This window comes from Oryza glaberrima, chromosome 6 (assembly GCF_000147395.1).
Source record: "Oryza glaberrima chromosome 6, OglaRS2, whole genome shotgun sequence".
Classification (NCBI taxonomy): domain Eukaryota; kingdom Viridiplantae; phylum Streptophyta; class Magnoliopsida; order Poales; family Poaceae; genus Oryza; species Oryza glaberrima.
In genome coordinates, this window is record NC_068331.1 from 3,712,462 (window position 1) to 3,733,567 (window position 21,106).

Genomic DNA, 21,106 nt, shown 5'->3' on the forward strand with positions numbered 1-21,106 from the left:
CGACGACCCCGCGATGGAGACTGCTCGGCGACGACCCCGCGCCGCTCGCCATCGGCCACCGCGCCCGGCCCCGCGCCGCTCGTCGTCTGCCACCGCGCCCGGCGAGAGAGAAGGAGAGGTGACGACGGGTGGCTCAAGATAGAGAGAGAGGAGAGAGGCGACGGCGACGACCAGATCCGGCCACCGCGCGTCGCGCAGCCGGCGACGGGCGGAGGGCTTCCTCGCGCGGCGGCGGCGACCAGATCTGGCGCAAGCTGTCGGCGGCGCGCCGGTGGCTGGGGAGGGCGCAGGCTGTCGGCGCGGCGACAGCTGGCGAGGGCGAGGAGGGAGGCAACGGCGGTGGCTGGGGAGGGCGAGGATGGAGGGGACGGCGACGCGAGCGAGAGAGGGGAGAGATTGGCGATGCGCACGTGAGAGAGAGAGAAGAGAAGCGTCGGTGCGGTGGGGGAAAAATGTCGTCGGTAGGCTGGAGGATAAAGGAAGGGTAGTATAGGAAAATACCAAATATGGGCTTTTTGGTTGGGACACTCATTGTGGGTTTGAGTGTCTTCATCCAGTTGCCTTATATTTTGAGGAGCCCATCTAGGGATACCCTCCATTGCAAGTTGAGTTTCCCTTAGTGAGGACACTCTAGGAGTGTCTCACATTGTGGATGCCCTTAGGCCTCTCACAGTGCAATGATGTGGCGCATAGCTTCGTTGACGTGGAGGAGAAAAGGAGGTGGGTCCCGTGCCCTCGCGAGGTTTACGCCTCCTAGCTAGGGTGAGAGTTGCTCATGCCCAAAAAAGCAAAAAGCAAACAGTCCCCTCTCTCTGCTACTCCCAAATCTTCCCCATTCTACTCTTCTTCCCCGCCAACTCTCACCACCATGCCAACAATCGAGCGGGCTTGGAGTCACCGGCGATGCTGCCGAGTGCCGACGAGGAAGGGGAGAAACCGAAGGATGGGAAAAAGCGGCAGGGTAGGTTGGTTCGCGGCGATGGCGAGGGAGGAGCGGGCGGAGAGGAATGAACAGCTTGCCAGATCCATGGTGCCAAGCTCGCCGCCGAACTCGTCGCCGTCCCCCGCTTCGGTTCGCCGAGCTCGTCGCCGTCACCCGTTTCCGCGCCGTCGACATTGTCGCCATCTCCCGCTCCTGTGCCGCCGACCTCGCTGTCTCCCGCCCCGCGTCGCCGACCTCGTCGTCGTCCCCGCGCTCTGCTCCGTGTCGCTGAGTTCGTCGCCGTCCTCCGCTCCCGCGCCGTGGAGATGAGATCGAGGACATCGTCGCCGTCCCTACGCTCCGCTCCGCGCCGGATCCGTCGTCGAGCCACTGCCGGGGGTGGAGGGGCCGGTGAGCCCTCGCGCCGCTGCAGCCCTCCGCGCCCTCGTCGCCAGCCAGAAGTGGAGGGGTTGGCGAGATCTCGCGCCACCGCCACCGAACTCGTCGCCGTCTCCCGCCCCACGCTCCCGCCCGCGTCGCCGAGTTCGTCGCCGTCCTTCGCCGGAGGAGAGGAGAGCCGGCGCCGGCGGAGGGAGGAGGGGAGCCGGCGCCGGCGGAGGGAGAAGGGTTGAGAGAGCCGGCGTGACTGTGAGGGAGTAGTTGGGGGATTTGGGTATAGTAGTATGGGTGGAGATTTATATTTTTCTCTCGATTTTAGGGTGGTTATTGTAAAATTTGGACTCCTTTGCAAATTTATAAACACATGAGAGCTGACATGGAAAGTTACAGGGGCTGAAACGAAAAAGTAAGTCACTCATGAGGCTATTTGCACTATGGAAATACAGAGAAACTTGGATCCGGCTCTTCAATGAGATAGGGGAACGCTGTACTGTGAGAGGCCTCTTTGTGCAGGTCCATCTAGTGTGTGCTGGAGGGAGGGAACGGGGAACGTGGCAACTGACACGTCTCGACCTTTTTTGTTGCAGGGGGGCGATGGTCTTTTGCCATTTTGGTCCAAATGTGAGTGCGTTGCCGTTCGAGAGGGAGGAGGAGAAACAGTAGGAGAGGTTAATGTGAAAAGCGAGTTCTACAGGTGGAGTAGCGGAGATGGTCCGCATAATGTTCGTTTCCAGGGGTTGCGGCTGTGTTTAGAGTAGGGTGAAAATTTTTGTCGTGTTGTATTGGTTATACGGACACATATTTAAAATATTAAATATAGTTTAATAATAAAATAAATTATAGATTTTACCTATAAACTGTGAGATGAATTTATTAAACCTAATTAATCTGTTATTAACAAATGTTTACTATAGCATCATATTATTAAATCATAGAGCAATTAGGTTTAAAAGATTTGTTTTGCAATTTGTACGCAATCTGTGTAATCAGTTATTTTTTTTATATTTAATACTTCATAAATGCCTAAATATTTGATATGATGTGAAAAGTTTTGACAGGGACACAGGAGTGAATGCCCCGTTGCTGGATGGACTGAGAAAACTCGCACAAAACACGATGCATTCCTCCTCTTCCTCCCCGTCGTCCTCCGTTGAGATCATCGACGCCGACGCCTTCCGCTCTCGCTCCACCGACCCCGACCACCGCCGCGCAGACGCCGCCGCCGCCGACTCCCCGTTCCCGAGGTCCGTCGCCGACCACATCGCCTCGTCTCTGCGCACGCAGGAAGCGGTCGACGCCGTCTGCAAGAAGTACGGTGTCCCGCGGAGTTCGCCGCGCGCCCCGCCGGCGACCTGCGCGCGTGCTCGGCGCAGCCGCCGGGCGCCGCGTGCGTGTACGCGCGGGCGCTGGAGGCCGGGATGCGCCTCCCGCTGCACCCCTTTGCCTGCGAGCTTCTCCGCCATCTCGGCGTCGCGCCGAGCCAGATCACGCCCAACGGGTGGCGCGTCGTGGCGGGGTTCCTCCTGCTCTCCCACCACGCCGCCGCGCCGCCGTCGCTCGCCGTGTTCCGGCGCTTCTTCAGGCTGTTCTTGTCCAAGCTGAACGGCTGGTACCACTTCCGGGGCAAGCGCGGCGCCGGCGCCGACGGGGTGCTCTTCACGGGGTTGCCCAAGCTCAAAGGGTGGAAGGGAGGCTTCTTCTTCGTGTCGTCGCCGTCGCCATGGCCGTGCCAAGTGCGATGGGGCGGGCCGCCGCCGTCCAAGAGCTCTACCGCCGAGCCAGTGCTCAGCGGCGAGGAGATGGAATTGGCGGGAAAGCTTCTGCACTTGCATGGCGGCGCCGCGGTTGATCTGAGGACGTATCTCTGCGAGAGCAACCTCGCCGCGGTGTTCTCCTCCAACATCGCCGGCGCCGCACCACCGCAGCCGCCGCCTCCTCGTCCTGCTCGTGTTAAAGGTAAGTTTCCTTTCTCCGGCGAGTTCAACGCACAGAAGGTGAAGACCGAGCCGGAGAGCGACATGCCGTGGTGGTCGCCGTTGTCCGGGAAGAAGAGGGGGTTTGAAGCAGAGGAGAATAACCCGCCGCCGTCGCCGACGCCGACGCCGCCTGCTCCGCATGGCGGCTCGTGGTCGTGGTCGGCTTCCGGCATGTGTTCCCCGCCGCCGGGCTTCGCGGCGCACGTGCCCGACAAGCACGACGGCGACTCGGCCGACTGGAAGGCCGCGCGGCAGCTGCTCCAGGCCATCGTCACGCCGTCACGGGAGCGCCGGTTCCGGCGGCGAAGCCCTCCGACGTCGTCGCGTCGAGCTACCTGACACTGCTTCAGGTACGCCTCCGCCGCGGCCGCCATTGACGCGAACCGCTCAAGAATCGTCGCGTGCACTTGCCTTCATTCATGTCGTCGTTGTTTGGCGCAGGCGGCGAACTACGCGTCGTTCTCGTTCGGCTACGCGCTGGAGCTGGAGGAGAAGCTGCGTGCGCGGGAGCGCGACGCCGCCGCGGAGGCGGACGCCGTGCGGAAGGAGCTCGAGGAGAAGGCGCGGCGCGAGCTCGCGGCGGCGAAGGCGGCGGCGGTGCAGGAGTACCTGCGCTCCGACGAGCACAGGCGGGAGCTCGCGGCGCACGCGCTGGAGGGGTACGAGCGCGGCATGGAGGACATGAAGGGCGTCGCGCTCCGGCGCCACCCGCCCGGATACGGGTAGTGTTAGATAATATATCACTCATCCTGTATCTTATCCCATATTATTTCCTTCCAATCGGATTCGAGAACGGATATATATTTGTATCTCTAATTCATAGATATTAAATATAATAAGGTAATTGAAGTATTAAAAGAGATACATCAAGAAAAAATTATACAATATTACATGTGAGTATGTAAAATAGTTATTAACCAATCTTTTATCATATTTTTAGGTGAATCAATAATAATTTTTCATACATATTTTATAATACGGAACATATGGGCGGATATATGTTTTCCCATATCCTAACCCATATTTATGGCATGCCACATCTTAGGTACTAAAGGTTTGGCAACCTAAAAAAGCATCAAAACAACCCCTACTAGTTAAAATTTGAAGCACCCAACCAAAATATATTCGTGAATCATTTTAAGCATAGTACTATAAAGTCTCGTTCAACATAGTTCATTCATTTCAGCCCATCTCATTCACAAAAAGAGTGAAGAAAAATTCGAGCAAAGCAAAAACATCTCAAAACCACAAATAACAAGAAGGAATCCTGACACAAATCGTCTATCATTCTCAACATCTCCCACAATCATAAACAAATTAACTAAATTAACCAAACTTGCTTGATGTTGAGGCAATCAAGAAAGCGGGGATTAGATAAGACAACACACATGGAGTGACTTCTATCAAACATTCTCCCGCGAACAGTGCTGGTAAGCTCGAGTAGACGGGCAGCACCAACATCCACAGTTCTTACCCTCGGTTGTTTTTTTCTCGTGATGCTTCTCCACCTTCGTGCACAGTTTCTTCGCTGTCTTGAGCATAGAACGAAGCGAAACTTGCGCATGGACGAACTCGCTACCAAACCCGCCGCCTCACTACGAGGGATGAAGAGAGAGTAGGGGTAATGTATTTAGATTTGAAATGGGTTGGTTTCTACAATAGATTTTAAAGAGCAGATGCTATCTAATTGGCCTTATAGGGTGCAGATGGGGTTTTGGATTATTCTGCTCACTTGTTTGAGGAGATGGCTGAGGGTTATAGAGTGCAGAGCGGGTTTTAGATTATTGGCATGTTCTGCTCACTTGTTTGAGGAGATGACTGAGGGGATGGAGTGCTAATCTAAACAGTGCTAAGAAAGAATTGAAAAATGCTTTGGTAGAGCTGGATAACAAGACATATGACAGTGGACTTTTTGACAGTGAATGGAAAATCAGATATGAGATGGAAAAGGAGATGGAAAATATTTACATTCAGGAGGAGATTTGGTGGCAGAGAAGAGGAGGGGAAACTTGATTTTACAAGGAGATGCTAATACAACCTTTTTCTATAAGCCCTGCAAATGGAAGGAAAAGGAAAAGCCATATCTTCTCTTAAGGGGATGTTAATATCACAAAGCTCTCACAAATTAAACAACACATGCATATTATAAGGGTTTGTTTGGAAAAGAAGAAAGCAGGGAAGTTCATCTAAGTCCTGAAATCTGGCAAGATAAGTTGAGACTGGCTGAGAAGGAAAAAGTTTAGATGGTTAGACCCTTCTCTTCAAATGAAGTGGACAAAGTGATGAAGACTATGAAAAACAATACAGCTTCTAGCCCTGATGGGTTGCCTGTGGGTTTTTATAAACAAGTGTGGCCTCATATAAGGGTTTTAGTTAAAGAGATGTTAGATGACTTACACATGAGTAAGCTGGATATAGATATGATCAATTATGGGGTGATTTCTCCTTTGCCAAAAATCAGCGATGCAAACACAATCAAACAGTATAGACCCATCTATCTACAAAATGTGACTTTTAGGATGATTGAAGTGGCAAACAAAGTGATTAGTTGGTCTCAAACTGCCTTTATACCTAGAAGGAATATTTTAGAAGGTTGTTTTATTTTACATGAGGTGATGTATGAGTTAAAAATAAAAAGGGATATTGGGATTATCCTCAAAATTGACTTTGAGAAGGCTTATGACAGGGTAAAATGGGATTTTTTGTATGAGGTCATGGAGAAAAAGAATTTTGACTCCATAATGGTGGGATGGATAAAAAATATAACTGAAGATGGGAGAGTGAGTATTAACATTAATAGTAAACAGGGACATTTTTTCAAAACTTACAGGGGTTTGAGGCAAGGAGACCACTTGTCTCCTATCCTTTTCAATTTTGTGGGTGATGCCTTGGCTGCCATTTTGGATAAAGCCAAAGAATGGGGAGTCCTTGAAGGTCTGGTTCCAAACTTAGTGGATGGGGGTTTGACTCACCTTCAATACGCTGATGATACAATCCTATTCATTAAGAATTCTGATGAGAACATCCTTGCCCTTAAGTTCTTATTATTCTGCTATGAAGAGATGTCAGGGATGAAGATTAATTATCAGAAAAGTGATGTATATGTCATAGGGGTGGAGGATAGTGAGGGATTAAGAATTGCTAATATGCTAAATTGTAAGATTGGTAAGATGCCTTTCACATACTTGGGTTTGCCTATGGGGGTTGACAGAATTGGGATGAGAGACCTATCTCCAATCTTTCAGAAAGTTGAGAAGAGACTTCAGTCTTGGAAGAGCTGCCACTTGACTTATGGCGGCAGGGAGATCAAGATTAACTCATATTTGTCTAGTGCACCCATGTATGCTATGGTTTTCTACCTTTTGCTTGAGGGGTTTCACAAAAAAAAAGGACACAATTAGAGGGAACTTTTACTGGCAGGGGGTTGGGGAAAAAAGAAATATCATATGATAAGATGGGATGCTCCGTGCAAGCCCAAAGAGTTTGGGGGAATGGGTTTTTTGGATACTAGAGCAATGAATCTTTGCTTACTCAGTAAATGGGTTATGAAATTGGAAAGTGGAGCACCTGATGTTTGCTTGGAGGTACTGAGAAGGAAATATTTGAGGAATTGTAATTTTTTTCACAAGGAATGGGAGTGGTGGCTCTCAATTTTGGATGGGTTTGTTGAAATGCAAAGAGTGGCTTTCCAGGCTAGTCACAAAAAAAGTGCACAGTGGGAGAGATGTGAGTTTTTGGAAGGATGTTTGGTGTGATAATGTACCTTTGAAAGTTATCTATTTGAAATTAGTCATGATCAAAATGCTACTGTCAAGAATATGGTGGTAGAAGGAGAATGGAGCTTGGAGTTTAGAAGAAATTTAGATGAACAAAGGGTAGAGAGGTTGGGGAGCTTGTAGAGGTAATTGGGGAATCTCAGTTGTGGACTGATAAAGACAAGGTTTATTGGCCTCATACTAAAAAAAAGGTGCTCACCACAAAATCAATGTACATAATTTTAACTTTTAAGGGTATTAGGGATATTGAAATGAGGGCAGTTTGGAAAGATAGAATTCCTCTAAAGATAAAACATTTTTTTTATCTAGTTGGGAGAGGGAGACTCCCCTGTGCTGAGCAATTGGTGAAAAGGAATTGGAAGGGGGGGAATGAGTTCTGTAAACTCTGTTTACAAACTGAAAATACTAACCATGTTATCTTTCGTTGCTCTTTAGCTGTTTTTTTTTGTCGTGGATGGTAGGGAAAGGATGAACGTGACAACTAACACGTCTCCAGTATTTTTGTTGCACGGTAACAGAGTAGCTGCAGGGGGCAGTCGCATTTTGGTGCAAATGTTGTGTTGGGTTCATGATGGGGAGGGAAACTGGAGAGGTAAATTAAAGAAATGGAGAGTCGACAAATGTGGAAATATGAAACAAATATGAAAGTGTGAAAGTAAGAGCATTTACGAACCACAGCTCAAGCAAGCCTAACAAAAAAAATAAGAGACAGATGTGGAAATGTGAAAGTGAGAGCAATTATGAACCACGGTTCAACCCACTGGTACTTGTCCAACGTATTGATGATGGCTTTAGGATTGATAAGGGATTTTTTTTCTATGTCAGCAGCTCAAGTTTTGTAGTCCAATTTGTACAATATTCTAATTTCTAGGAAAATCTAGAATTTTACATAAAGGGCCATAAAAGCGAATAAGTAGTATATAGAAATAACCGTATCATTTTATCTTTGTTCTAAGTTAGTTTGGCGTCGACCCTAGCGAATAAGCTTACGGTGTTGCATATCGAGGGATGGAATGACCGGATCTATTTGATGGTAGAGCGGCTTTTAGGTGGGCTAGCAGTGGAATGTCTTGTTCAGTGGTGTTAATAGCAGGCAAATGGCAGCTTAGGGCTTATAGGCTCTGCGACGGTAGGAATCCTCGGGCCAATGGATCTGACCACGATGGTCATAGCCAAGTCTATGATGCAAAGATGTGGGGTAAGCTCGGGCCAACGGATCCAACCACAGTGGTCTTAGCCAAGTCTATGAGGCGAAGATTTGGGATAAACTCGGGTCAACGAAGCAGTAATGGCGGCATCCCTCGCGGTTCATCTCTCCAAGCTACAAGATGTGGCGATGGAGTTGATTGTCGCACCACCATGGCCCTTGGACACACCACCTTCACTCTTTTCCTCCTCGAATAATTAAGCTGCTAATAAAAGAAAACGGGTAGGGGAAGCTTTTAATTTTTTAGCCATTAGATGTGCTTCGAGGGGAGAAAGACATTTTCTTCGCATGTGGGGCTAGGGAATCATACTCTCACTGTGAGTTTGAAACCGAGCGCCGCTTGTTGTTACATAGGAGTAACATTGTAATTATATTTACAATATAATTACAATATAATTACACTTCAATTATATTAGAGTTATATTTGAACGTTTTTATATAGTTATTCTCTTATATTATCTATGGTTGTGGCCTATGTTGCGAAACTAGAGAGAGTTTTTTTTTCCCATTTTTTTATCATTATTTATATTTATTTAATATGTTAATGTACACAAGGAAATATCTCTTCAAGAGATTGAAAAAACAATCTCCCGTGTATAAATTGGGAAATGGATTGATTGTAATCCCTTAAGGCGAATGTTTCATCGCACACATTTTTCTTTTAAATTTGGTGCAACTGGCTGTAAAATTACTTTTAAAAATTGATAATGTACAACATAATAATACTAATCACTCCACCAAAATCAATTTCAAAATTGACCTACATATTTTTTAAAAAGAATTGGAGGAAATTTAGGTTTGAGTAATACCAAACAATTGATTTGTCCTTTTTTAATTATTATTTTTCAATATGGGTTTGAATTAAGACTTGAGATTTTATGAAGTGGTATATGTATTGTATAATTTTTACTAAATTCAATTAGATTTTTTTATATACAAACGAATGGTGTTTAAATGAATGAAATGACATATTACGAGAGATGTAGGAATGTTCCCCATAAATTAGGATAAGTATCCTCTGTCTTTAAAATCATGTGACTTTATCATTGACACGTGTGGATTCAATATAGGCAAAGGATTTCAATCCCATAAATTAAGTGCAAAGCGCGACACTCAACCACAGCACGTAGTACGCGCTGTTGGTTGGTATTTCCTCGCGAAGCCCAACCACAGCTCGCCATGCCATCCTCTCCACGCTCCTCGTCGTCGTGGTCGCCGCCGGCCGCCGCGCGCCTCGGCCGCGCCCGCTCGCCCAGCACCGGCGGCGGCGGCGGCCGCGCGCGCGCTTTGACCGTGGCTGAGAAGACAACGTCGTGGCTGCGCACGGCGGACGCGCTGAGAGACATCACCGGGAGGTGCTCCATCCCGCGCGGCTTCACCGCGCTCCTCGCCGGCGACCTCCCGGCGTGCGCGCCGCCGCCGCCGGGTGCGGCGTTCGTGTACGTCGCGGCGATGGAGGAAGAAGGGCTGATGCGGCTACCGCTGCAACCGTTCTTCGCCGCGGTGCTCGCCCACTTCGGGCTCGCGCCGAGCCAGCTCACGCCCAACGCGTGGCGCCTCCTCGCCGGCTTCCTCGCGCTCTGCCGCCGCTCCGGCGTGGCGCCGCCGCCGCCGCCGCTGACCGTGTTCCGGCACTTCTTCACGGCGATCGGGTTCCCGCCCGGGGCTTGGTACTCCTTCCGCGCCAGAGGCTCCGCCTCCACTGGCTCGCTCTTCACCCGCCTGAGCAACGTGACGATGAACCCGTGGTGGAAGGAGCAGTTCATCCTCGTCTCGTCGCCGGCGCCATGGCCGTGCCCCGTGAGGTGGGGGAAGCCTCGCAAGCACGCCAACTTCCCTCCGGTGCTCACCACCGCTGAGAAGGACATGGCGACCAAGCTACTTCTTGCTCGCGGTAGCTCGTTGATTGATCTCACAACGTACAACTCCATCGCCGCTGCCAAGAACATCACCGCGCCGCCGCCGCCGCCGCGAACTCTCAAATCCGAACGGGCGTACGCGTCTGTCAATGCCATGATGAGGGAACCGCGGCCGCAGAGGAGGTGGATGTGAAGAGCGAGCCTGATTTGGACGGACCGGCGTGCGCACCGTCGTCATCGAGGAAGAAGAAGAGGAAGATGGTGGACGACGACGCCATTGCAGAGGAGGGACCATCCGGGCACGGCGGCGGCGGCGGCGGGTGGCCGGCGCTTTACCCGGCTTGCCTACCGCCACCGGGCTTCAAGAAGCTGGACGACGACGACGACGGACACGAGGGTGGCTGGAAGGCGGCGAGGCAGCTGCTGCAGGGCGCCGTCACGGCGCGACGGGAGCGCGCGTTCGCGGCGTCCAAGCCGGCCGACGTCGTCGCGGCGAGCTACGTGGCCATGCTCCAGGTTAGCTTGTCTCTCGCTCTCGCGTGCGTCGTGCACGCGCGCGAGGTCTGTAGCTGACCTGTTTGATCGATTGCGTCAATGGCGCGCAGGCGGCGAACCACGTGGCGTTCTCGCTGGGCTACGCGCTGGAGCTGGAGGAGAAGGCGAGGGCGAGGGAGCGCGACGCCGGCGCGGCGGAGGCGGCCACGCCGCGGGAGGAGCTGGCCGAGGTGAAGGACGAGCTCGCCGAGATGGAAACGGCGGTGGAGGCGATGAGGGCCAAGCTCGCCAAGGCAAAGAGTGCGATCGCGGCGGCGGCGGCGTCGCGGCGCAGCCGGAGCCGGAGAGGATCAAGTCCTCGTGGGGTCCAGGGGGCGCGCGCTCCGCTCGCCGGAGAGGGACGAACACGGCGTGGAGAAGAAGCAAGCAATGAAATGTAAGGCGGTGGAAGTGAAACTATCTTTTGAAATTTGGCACAAAGCAATAGGTTCAAGGGAGCTCGAAATTTCAAAATTCTACGTAAACCTAGCAGTCTGAGGGAGCTCCAATGATTTTGATGAAATTCAAGCGAATTTGTAAGCCCTTGATTAATTCTGGCATTATTTGCAAAAAGTTTTAGGGCCTCCTTCAGTTGCATGAATTTTTTTTTTTAGGCCCCGAGCCCTCGGAGGCTCGGAGGCGTTCAAGCTCGCCGCCGACGAGGTGGCCCTGTACCGGCCTTTGCCTGGCAGGTCGGAGTTGCATATTTTGGCTCGGGACGCGATGGAGTTTGCGACCTCTGACGCCCAACAGTTTCGTCTATGCTCATGACTGAGACTTCACAAGATTGGAACAAAATATGTGACAAAATTACTGTTTTTTTCTTCTCTTTTAAGTGTAAATCTATTATAGCTCTTGCATATACTTGGTCACTCTACCCGTTCATCCGAGCACGATTCAGGCTTTGATCAAATATTGGAAGAGTTGTTTCGGTCAATGCTTCAGCTCATCTCTCCCTTTATGATTAAATTTTATAAAATATTCACTCCATCCAAAAAAAACAACCTAAGATGGCTTATCCCGCCTCTTCTAATAAAATGAATCTAGACATAATGTTTAAATTCATTGTATTAGGAGGGTCATATTTCTTTCTAAGTTGGCTTTTTTTAAATGGAGGTAGTATATTTTTATATATATTTCCTCCGTCCCATAATATAAGGATTTTGTTGTGATTCGTAGTACTAGGATCACATTCCAACAAAATCCCTTATATTATGAGATGGAGAGAGTACATATCGATTTTGAATATAATCTAACATTCACATCTTCATATTTAATTACCTGGATCACATCCCAACAAAATCCCTTATATTATGGGATGGATGGAGCACATATCGATTTTGAATGTAATATAACATTCACATCTTCACATTTAATTACCTAGTACACGCCGTTTTTAGTGTTTGTGTGTGTTTTTACCAATTTATTTACAAACACTTCTTTCAAATATCTCAAAGGTGTCACCACCACCTACCTATTTATGTGGTCCATATTGTCCACTATTACACTTGAAATTCAAATAAGTGAATCCATCGTCAAGCTGTGAGGCATATGGATTAGCATCATCCATTTACATCGAATTTCAACAAAAATATGTTTTTTTCCAATTAACTTTTGATAAAGTAATATGTTTTTAACGCATAGGTAGTTTTGACAGCTTGTTTGGTAACTTGAGAGAAAGGGATTAGGAGTTTACACGAGGGAATTAATGATGAGATTAAGATGGAAATTTGATTTTTAATCCCAGTATCTTGTTTGGTAGAGGTGATGGTAATTGACAGGGAGTTTAGTTGGAGATTAGGTCATTAATAAAAACAGATGGCTGAGATTTGCTTAGACAAAGTAAAGGAGGAATTCCCTCCCAATTACCTGCCCCATCCCACCAAAATTCACATGTCTCCCAACCAAACAAAACACTTAATAGCCCCATCCCTCTAAACTTCCAATCCCTCCTAAAAACTCCCTCCAACCAAACGGGCCGTGAGGTTTTTTCAGTAAAAACCGATGACGTGGGAATGTGTAATTAAGTTGTGGTCCCCTCTCCCGCTCCTGGCCCGGCCCAACTCAGTCTCTCTCTCAACGTTCGTTGCGTCTCGAGACTCGTGACTGGAGCTTCGAGACTGGCGGCGCAGCTTCCAGGGGTGGAGCCACCACCCGGCTAGCCCAGGCAACTAGAGATGGCAACGAGGCCCCGCGACCCGAAACCCGTTGGGTTTCTACTCTATTAGGGTGTATATACGTTCCAAACATCATACCCGTGGGTACATCAATGGGCAAAACCTTCACCCATCGGGTACGGGTGTGGGTACGTTCTCCTATCACCCGAACCCATTAACCCGTGGGTTGAAAATACCCGTAGGCCTAGCCCAATAAGCAAATGGCCCAAGGCCCACAACCATCAAAACCCTAGGTATAAATACTCTTTTCCTCACTCCTCTAAACCCTATTCCCCTTCTCCTCCTCTCCTCTCCCTCCTGCTGCCGTTTAGCCGCTGCCCCCCATCACCCAAGCGGCGAAGCCACTGCCGCACCGCACGGATGCACACGGCGCGCCACCGCGCACGGGAGCACGCACACGACGGCAGGACACGTCGACACCCCGCAGGCGCGCACGACCGCAGCACCTGCCGCCGCCCGCCAGCCGGTCTCGGTCGCGCCGGTGGAGCAGGGGCGCCACCGTGCGGGCAGCCGCCAGCGTGGGAGGGGGGGCGCTGAGGGCGGACTAGCAGGGGCGCCGCTGTGCGGGCAGTAGCCGCCTGGGGAGGGACGCCGCCTCCTGGGGGCGGGACAGCCACCGCGTCGGTCGCCGCCTGGGGCACGAACGCTCGGTCAGCTCTCGGCAGGAGCGCCGCCGCAGGTGCAGTGAGGTAGTAGGTCACTGGATCCGGCTAGGGCCGTGACCGTGAGGCGCCACATTTTTTTCCCGCATCGTCTGTTCCATTCGTCCCCTCCAAATCCCAATCGGTCATTCCTGTTCCCATCCCCACACCAGCATAGCATGGCAGCAGGCTCCGGCTCCGGCAATGATGACGACTGGTGATCCTCTTCCCCTTTGTTCTTAACTGTTGCATTGCAGCTATATATCTAATTCCCTTGCCTCGCATCAACTAACCCACACAATGTCCGAAGGGACGCCACCTCCACTGACCATCCACCGTAAGATCCGGTGGGTACACAAGACAACACTGGTAAAGGAGTTAAGCTGGCGTCTCCTGCGACACTTCCGCCGCTGCCTCCTATCACCGAAGTAACGGAACCCCTTTCCGGTGTAGTCGTCCCCGATCCAGTCCACAAGGTTCCCAAGGCAAAGGCGGGTATTTCTCCAGCCTTAGTGCCCGTGCTGCAACCAAAAGACCTATAGGAAGTGAGCTAGACCGTTACTTAGATGAGGATTTGGTGGACAGTCGCACAAAGAATTTCAATGTTTTAGATTGGTGGAAGGTAGCTGGAACTCGGTTCCCTGTTTTGAGGAGGATAGCAAGGGATATATTTACAATTCATGTTAGCACAGTTGTTTCAGAATCAGCTTTTAGCACTAGTGGGAGAGTTCTTAGTGAGCATCGCAGTCGGCTCACTTCTAAGTTGTTAGAAGCTCTAATGTGCCAACAGGACTGGCTTCGAAACAAGTACAAAGGTATGTGTAATTTGCACTTGCTGTTATGCAATTAGTTAATTTCCTTTTAACTACAAACAAATTATTTACTTTTATAATTCTGTGTTTTGCAGTTGATGAGAAGGACAAAGAGCAAGCTTCCTTTTGGTCTTGTCTTCAAGACATACAAGAGGGTCTTCAGGTTATTGCTTACTCCTCTCTAAAACTTTCTCTGTCATTTCACTTGTGTCACTCTTATGTAACAGCCAAAAATAAATTGCTCCCTAATTTGACTTATACTTTGTGTACTGAACTACTTATGTAGGAACTTACTATTTGAGAATTGAGACTAGAAGAGGATGGATGTATTTTGCTTTCAAGAATTGAATTGATGTTGATGGAGGAAATCCTAGAGAGGCTGCAAGAATTGAACTACTTATGTCATTTTGGTTGTAATGATTTCGTATGTTCACTGTGTGTGAACACTTGAATGTTGTTGGAGGAAATCCTAGGAGGCTGCAAGAATTGAACTACTTATGCCATTTTCGTTGTAATGATTTTGTATGTGTCACTGTATGTGAACACTTGAAGAGTTGAACTCTAGAGCTTTAGACTGATGTGGACAAGTAGGCTGATGTGTTGATTTGTTGTCATTAAACTTGCTGGAATGATGATATTGCTGCATGCTTTGAGCTTGGAATGATGTTGCATGCCTGGAGTTTGGTTAATAGGTTATGCATTATTTGAATTATCATCTTATTATAATTGTTGATTTTGCAATGTGGTTGCATGGCTTGCTGTTGATTTTGCAATGTGGCAGCCTGGCAGGCTGTATGTATCCTGTATGGTTTGTTTGAGCCTTAGTTTTTCAATCCTAGTGTGTACATATCACTGCAGCTAACCTTATTGAGTTATTGTTGTGCACAATTAAAATTGTTGCAACGAGTGTGGGTACCTATCACCCGTGCGGGTGCGGGTATGGGGAAATTTCTCACCCGCGAGCGGGTGTGGGTTTTGTAGTGGGCAGATTTAGTTTCAATGGGTGAGGGTACGGGGACTGGAAACCCGTCGGGTCCATACCCATTGCCATCTCTGCAGGCAACCATTCGGGCTCGCATGTGAAAACTCCATTAAATTTTAATATTCTTAAATAAATGGCAAAATTTGCTATATGGCACTTAAAAAATGTGTAATTAGCTGTGGAACACCTCAAAAATGTGAATTGGCTATATGACACCACAAAAGAGTGGTAATTAGCTACTAGATACCGGAGATATTATTTTATTATTTTCGATGGAAATGAAGAGAGAAAAAGCGTTGAAAGTACCGAAATGCCCCCGCGTCGTTTTTCTTGTGCTGGAGTCGCACGCCATCAAGAAGCCGCCGTCTGGCGCGGCGGCGGCGCAAGCGCATTAGATTCCGCCCGGAGCAGCAGGCCTCGCAGCAGCAGTAGCCGCCTCGGGTGTCGGCTGCGGCGGCCACGGCGAGAAGCCCTGCTGAGCCTGGCCGCTCTCTCCTCACGCATGCACGCACTGCTCGCTTGCTTCCTCAAATCTTCTCCTGGGCCAGGCAGAGAGGCAGAGAGGGGACGGAGACCAGTGAATGCCATCGCCCAGGCTCCAGTGCAGGTTGTCGTCGGCGAGCACGTACTGATACGAGCCCATGAAGTAGCACCACCGCACGTTGATGCAGCAGCTGCCACCTCGCGTTGGCGTCGTCATCCTCGCCGGTTGCTGCGGCGCCGCTGCGCTGCGTGCTCTTGAACCAGCCAAGCCGCTGGTCGCGGCCTTATTGGACACCGCCGCCTCCTCCTGCGGCTCCACATTCTAGTCCTCGACAGTCGACATCGGGCTGCCGCAGCGGCGGCGAGGGCGCGGCGCGGCAGAGCGGGCACGATGCGGGTGTCCGCGGTGATGGCGGCGAGAGCGGCGACGACGCGGGCGGAGAGCGCGGCGCGGCAGGAGCTGGAGCGGCGCTGCGTGATGACAAGGCGTGCGCCTGCTACGACATTGCGCTGCTTGTGCTGCTGTGCGCGGTCGGCGTCGTCAGGGCCATCGACGCCCAGGCCTCGTTCACGTACGAGCCCGCCGGAGCGGCGGAGAAGGATGGCGTCGGCGCCGCACTGTGCGCGATGCGTCTCGTTGGGAGGAAGAGGTCATGAAAATAGATGAGAGACTGATATCCTTGGCCCACATAGGGCAATTTAGTCTTTTTTGATTGTTTCTCTCTTCATGTTGTTCGGAAATAATAAAATAATATCTTCGGTGTCTAATAGCTAATTACCACTCTTTTGCAATGTTCTATAGACAATTCACATCTTTGTGATGTCCTATAACTAATTATACGTTTTTTAAGTGTCCTGTAGCAAATTTTGCATAAATAAATTGATGATGAAATTTCCATAGTAAATAATAGTTATAGTGAAGCTTAGTTCGGGCTCAAAAATTTTTCTAGCTACACCACTGAATCCAGACAGCGAAGAACACAGTGTTTCACACCCAAATGCAGCTGCCGGACGACGAAGAACAAGAAGCCAGCAACGGCAAGGCAGCTGCCGCAGGGCATTCTAACCGCGCGTTTAGGGTTTATAAAACCGAACGGTTATCATGAGGTTACCATGCACGGTAATCTTTTCAGTTTTTGAAACCATGGTATATCTCGCGGTTACCGCGGGGTCTGGTAACCGCACCGAAAATGGTAAGGGGAACCCTTCCGACATCGTCGTCGCAGCCGCAGCCGCAGCCGAGCAACGTGGCCATACATCCTAGTCCAGGTTAACCATGGAATCAAACACAGCTTGTTTCTCGCGTGCACACGCTTTGTTCTGGATTCTGGCATTAGGTGCAAAGTTTTAAGGCCTCCTTCAGTGGACATGAATTCCTTTTTCAAGGTTTGTAGAAATTAAATCGAATCGATCCTGATGAAAAAAAAGTTATACAAAATTCATGCAGTCAGAAGGAGGCCTAGCATTCTCTGCAATCTGCACAGAACTTCCGGAAACCCAGCATAGAAGCCACATGTGACACAGAATTTTGTACAGTGGGAGACTTACCCATAGTCTCACCCTTGGCAGGTGATCCATCACAGTTTTCTTTATGTTACACCATATGGAATGAGGGGATATACCCAACTTACATAGTGATATGCACACTGTAATAATATAATGGTAGAGAAATTTTCCCACGAGCACTGACACCACCTGAAGGTCGTCATTTACAAGCAGGTGAAGGGTAAGGGAATAGAGAGAAAAATAATAAAAAGGATAAACAGCCAGAGAGATCCCAGAGATCTCTGTTATTAACTGTCAAGTATCTCAAACTCTGAATCCTCAATGACATCCCATGATTCCTTCTTGGATAGTGAAGCAGGTGGAGTTGGTTGTGGAGGCCGGTGGCTATAGTCAGTAGAAGATGCAGGTTTTCTTCTTACTGAATCCCGCCGGACTGAGGAGCTAGCATAGTGGAGGCTCCTCCGATCTGACAGAAGTGAATCCATGTATTTGTCCATGACAACAATATGGGCACTGTCAGCGTCGCTAAGCTCCTCACCGCTAATGTATCTTCTACCATCTCTAGAAGATTCCACATCCGAAGGTATTTCGGACCACTGATCCATGCTTTGCTCAGATTTTGACTTTGCAAACACCCATTGGTCAATGCTTTGATTGGATCTTGTTTTTATCAACACACGATCATCTGGCGATTGATAACCCTCTTGAGTGCTTTTCACACTTTCAATCTCACAAACATTAGGCGCAGAATCAGACTCTATCTCATTGACGTGATGAACAGAACCTGGTACATTCTCATCTACCTGCAAGTACAGGTGGTCACGATAAATAAGCAAAATAGTACCATATCTGCAAAACAAAGCTCAGCATATTGCTTTTGCGCTTAACACCCAAATCATAGTTACTATATCCACATGGAGCACCTCACTGTAAGATGAGTAGAAAGCCTCCAGGGGATGCTTAAAACTAACACAATTACACAAGCTATATTTCATACAAGATAGTGAGATACAGATGTGTCCTGATGCCTACAACCAACCGGTGAAAGTGTGCATGATTTATTGATTTGTGCAGCTTAACACTAACATATTCGCAAGTCTGAGATATGTAGATTCTAAAGCGAATTCATACTCTAGTATTCCACCTAATTTCAATGATCATGTTTCAACAATAACACCCAAGAATTTTATAGAATCCAGCTCAATTATGTGCTGCTTGTCAATTGGAGATGATGCTCATTTATGTTAAGACCATGTGAAGAAAGCAGTAACACGAAGAAAAAAATGCATTCCCTGATTATATCCAAGTTTCTATCTGTTCCCATTGTATCTGAATTGACTACCAAGATTAGAAATCCAGAACTAAATTGAAATGACACTAATGTCTGGCCCACATCTCTGAGCTGTTGCCTGTTTACGGAAGAAATTGTCTCAGGCTCTCAGCATGCATCAACTATCCTGCTAGCATTGTATGGTTTCTCAATAATACCATGGTTCCCAAGTTTAAGTCCTAGACTCCTAGTATGATTGAGACAAGATCATTGGTGCAATGGTGTGTGTAACCATTGCGATTCAGACAAGACTATCCTGCTAGAAAATGTTCACTTTCTAATTCACGATGTGGTGCAATGGTGCAACCATTGTGATTCACACAAGATTATATAATGTCGGAAACTCGGAATGCATACAACAAAAAATAAGTCACACCACAGGTACATAAAACAATATAAGAGGTAGCGTATACTTCTAAAAAAGCATAAATTACTAGACTTACCTCTGAAGTATGTTCAGTAAGGTTCGACTCAAGCAGCGTAAAGTAGATCTTCCAGAATACATCAATATCCATGTAAGAAGGGCAGAGCCTAGCTCTCAGAGATGCTAAGTCAGGTACAAGTTTTTCAATGGCTTCCATATGATCCCTTTGGATATCGGAGATTATAGAATCTGTGAATTGCAAAATCAGTAAATAAGTATGGCATTTAGACAGACTTATATCGCGGAGCTAAATAACAGCCACAAATGATTCTCCTAAGATGAGCTCAGTAAAACAACTCAAAGACATCCTGATTCCAAAAGCATAATTGAAATCTTCAAAAGTTACAGTATGGTTCTGTAAAACTTCAGTGATCCTAAGAAGTGAATGCAACAATGGCTAGAAACTGAACCAGCAAAAAGCACGGCACAAACAAGATATGTTTACCTCTCAGTATTTCCACATAAACATTTATTAAGTAATACCTGCTGCATATATTTGGATTGTCCCTGTTATAGCTATTATCATTAAACCATTCATCAAATCCATAATGAAGCATCTAGTTTATTCTTTGCCTAGCTATAAATTTGAGCAACTCAAATAATTTCTTTTGCCTTGCCACACTCTGTACTTTCTAATAATGGCAATGAATGCTCTTCGATGAGTAGAGCAATTGATTTCTTTCAATTTGGCCCAATAATTCCCCACACCATAACTTTATACTAACCTCAGATAATCCTAGATGAATTCCTAAGAGAAGTACTTTTGCCTCATAATTTCACTAGAATCACAAGCATGAAATCCAATATATATCCCGAATCAGCAACTTTTTACACTCATCTCGACTTCCAACACATCTACCACGAAACCAGGGGTGCAATCAGTGCGTGATGGATGCATAATTAGCAACAAGCATAAGTATATAGATAATCGAGCATTACTCTCATCGAGCGCGAGCACGGGGAAGTCAATCCACGCCTCGGGCCGCGCCGCAAGGGCCTGCGCCGCCCCGACGACGTCATCAGCGACATCAGCAGCGGCAGCGGCAGCAGGGGGAGGGGAAGGAGAGGAGGCCGTGGAGGAAGCGGCGCGCGGGGACTCCGCGGTGGTGGCGGAAGCGGAGGCGGAGGCGGAGGAGAAGGCAGGTTCGGGGAGGGCGGCGCGGCGGGCGAAGCCACCGGTGAAGGAGCCGCCGATCTCGGCAAGGTCGGCGAGGATGCCGGCGAGGATGGAGGGGGAGGGCGGCGTGGCGGGGCGCGGGGAAGGGGAGCGGCGGTGGTGGTGGTGGCGGTGGGTGGGGGTGGCGGGCGGGGAGTCGACGGTGAGGTGGGCGGGGCCGAGGAGCGGGTGGAGGAAGCAGGCGATGTCGAGGATGTGGCGGCCTAGCTCGGTGAGGTCGTCCCGGACGCCGCGGAACCCCCGCGCCATCCCTCCGCCCTAGGGTTAGAGCTCCGGCGACGGCGGCGGCGGAAGAGGGACTCTGCGGCGGCGGCGGCGGAAGAGCGGGTTTTCCTCCTTTATTTGCTTGCGGGGTTGGGGTGGGGGTGGGGTGCGGGACAAGGCAATGATTGCGACTTGCCCAAAAAGAGAGAGAAACAAGTCGGACTCTCTATGGGACTCTCTATATCCATAATTTTTTAAAAAAATACTACTATAATATAATTATAATGTTATTACAAAGTTCTTATTAGTTTTAAAAATATAGCAATATGAGAGAGAATTAGAAGCACCGTGTATCTAGACAGGGAGTACATAATTTGTATGTAACCTTTCGCGAAGTGAAGTTCGGAGGACCAAATCCCCTTACGTGTTAGTTTTTTTTTCTTCCCCGTTTGTATAAAACTTGAAGTAAATCTAACTGCTTAGAATTATATTAAAATTTATATACAAATTATACTTATATTTATATGAAAGTATAGTATTTGGATTTAAGGTCGTGTTTGTTCTTTGATGTTGGGAACCAATACCTCCCGCACGTAAATCGGAGCGACTCATTAACACATGATTAATTAAGTATTTGTTTTTTTTAAAAATGGATTAATACGATTTTTAAAGCAACTTTTGTATAGAATTTTTTTTA

General features: G+C 48.6%; 2 protein-coding genes, 1 long non-coding RNA gene and 1 pseudogene across 3 annotated transcripts; 3 read left to right on the top strand and 1 right to left on the bottom strand.

Annotated features, from left to right (window-relative positions):
- The first annotated feature begins 2,437 nt into the window (after positions 1-2,437).
- LOC127777854 (uncharacterized) lies at positions 2,438-4,077 on the top strand (annotated as a pseudogene).
- Positions 4,078-9,459: 5,382 nt separating this feature from the next.
- Positions 9,460-11,154, top strand: LOC127776291 (uncharacterized). Its single transcript, XM_052302651.1, has 4 exons — positions 9,460-9,861; positions 10,036-10,174; positions 10,318-10,655; positions 10,745-11,154. The coding sequence occupies exons 1-4, from the start codon at positions 9,460-9,462 to the stop codon at positions 11,072-11,074; spliced, it is 1,209 nt and encodes a 402-aa protein (XP_052158611.1). The 3' UTR covers positions 11,075-11,154.
- A 1,981-nt stretch (positions 11,155-13,135) lies between these two features.
- On the top strand, positions 13,136-15,012 carry LOC127775853 (uncharacterized). Its single transcript, XR_008018047.1, has 3 exons — positions 13,136-14,306; positions 14,399-14,466; positions 14,590-15,012. It is a non-coding gene; the product is annotated as an uncharacterized LOC127775853 (long non-coding RNA).
- A 2,239-nt stretch (positions 15,013-17,251) lies between these two features.
- On the bottom strand, positions 17,252-20,564 carry LOC127775643 (uncharacterized). The gene is made up of 3 exons (XM_052301924.1): positions 19,968-20,564; positions 19,048-19,217; positions 17,252-18,077 (listed from the first exon to the last, which is right to left on the bottom strand). The coding sequence occupies exons 1-3, from the start codon at positions 20,452-20,454 to the stop codon at positions 17,562-17,564; spliced, it is 1,173 nt and encodes a 390-aa protein (XP_052157884.1). The 5' UTR covers positions 20,455-20,564; the 3' UTR covers positions 17,252-17,561.
- Between the last annotated feature and the right edge of the window lie 542 nt (positions 20,565-21,106).

Excerpts from the sequence above, each read along its gene's own strand:
- LOC127776291 (XM_052302651.1), top strand. The coding sequence starts at position 9,460 with ATGCCATCCTCTCCACGCTCCTCGTCGTCGTGGTCGCCGCCGGCCGCC. Across the intron at positions 10,175-10,317 it reads CAAGCTACTTCTTGCTCGCG|AGGAGGTGGATGTGAAGAGC; the intron begins GTAGCTCGTTGA and ends CCGCGGCCGCAG. Across the intron at positions 10,656-10,744 it reads GCTACGTGGCCATGCTCCAG|GCGGCGAACCACGTGGCGTT; the intron begins GTTAGCTTGTCT and ends AATGGCGCGCAG.
- LOC127775643 (XM_052301924.1), bottom strand. The coding sequence starts at position 20,454 with ATGGCGCGGGGGTTCCGCGGCGTCCGGGACGACCTCACCGAGCTAGGC. Across the intron at positions 19,218-19,967 it reads CGTGCTCGCGCTCGATGAGA|ATTCTATAATCTCCGATATC; the intron begins GTAATGCTCGAT and ends TGCAATTCACAG. Across the intron at positions 18,078-19,047 it reads TTACTGAACATACTTCAGAG|GTAGATGAGAATGTACCAGG; the intron begins GTAAGTCTAGTA and ends CTGTACTTGCAG.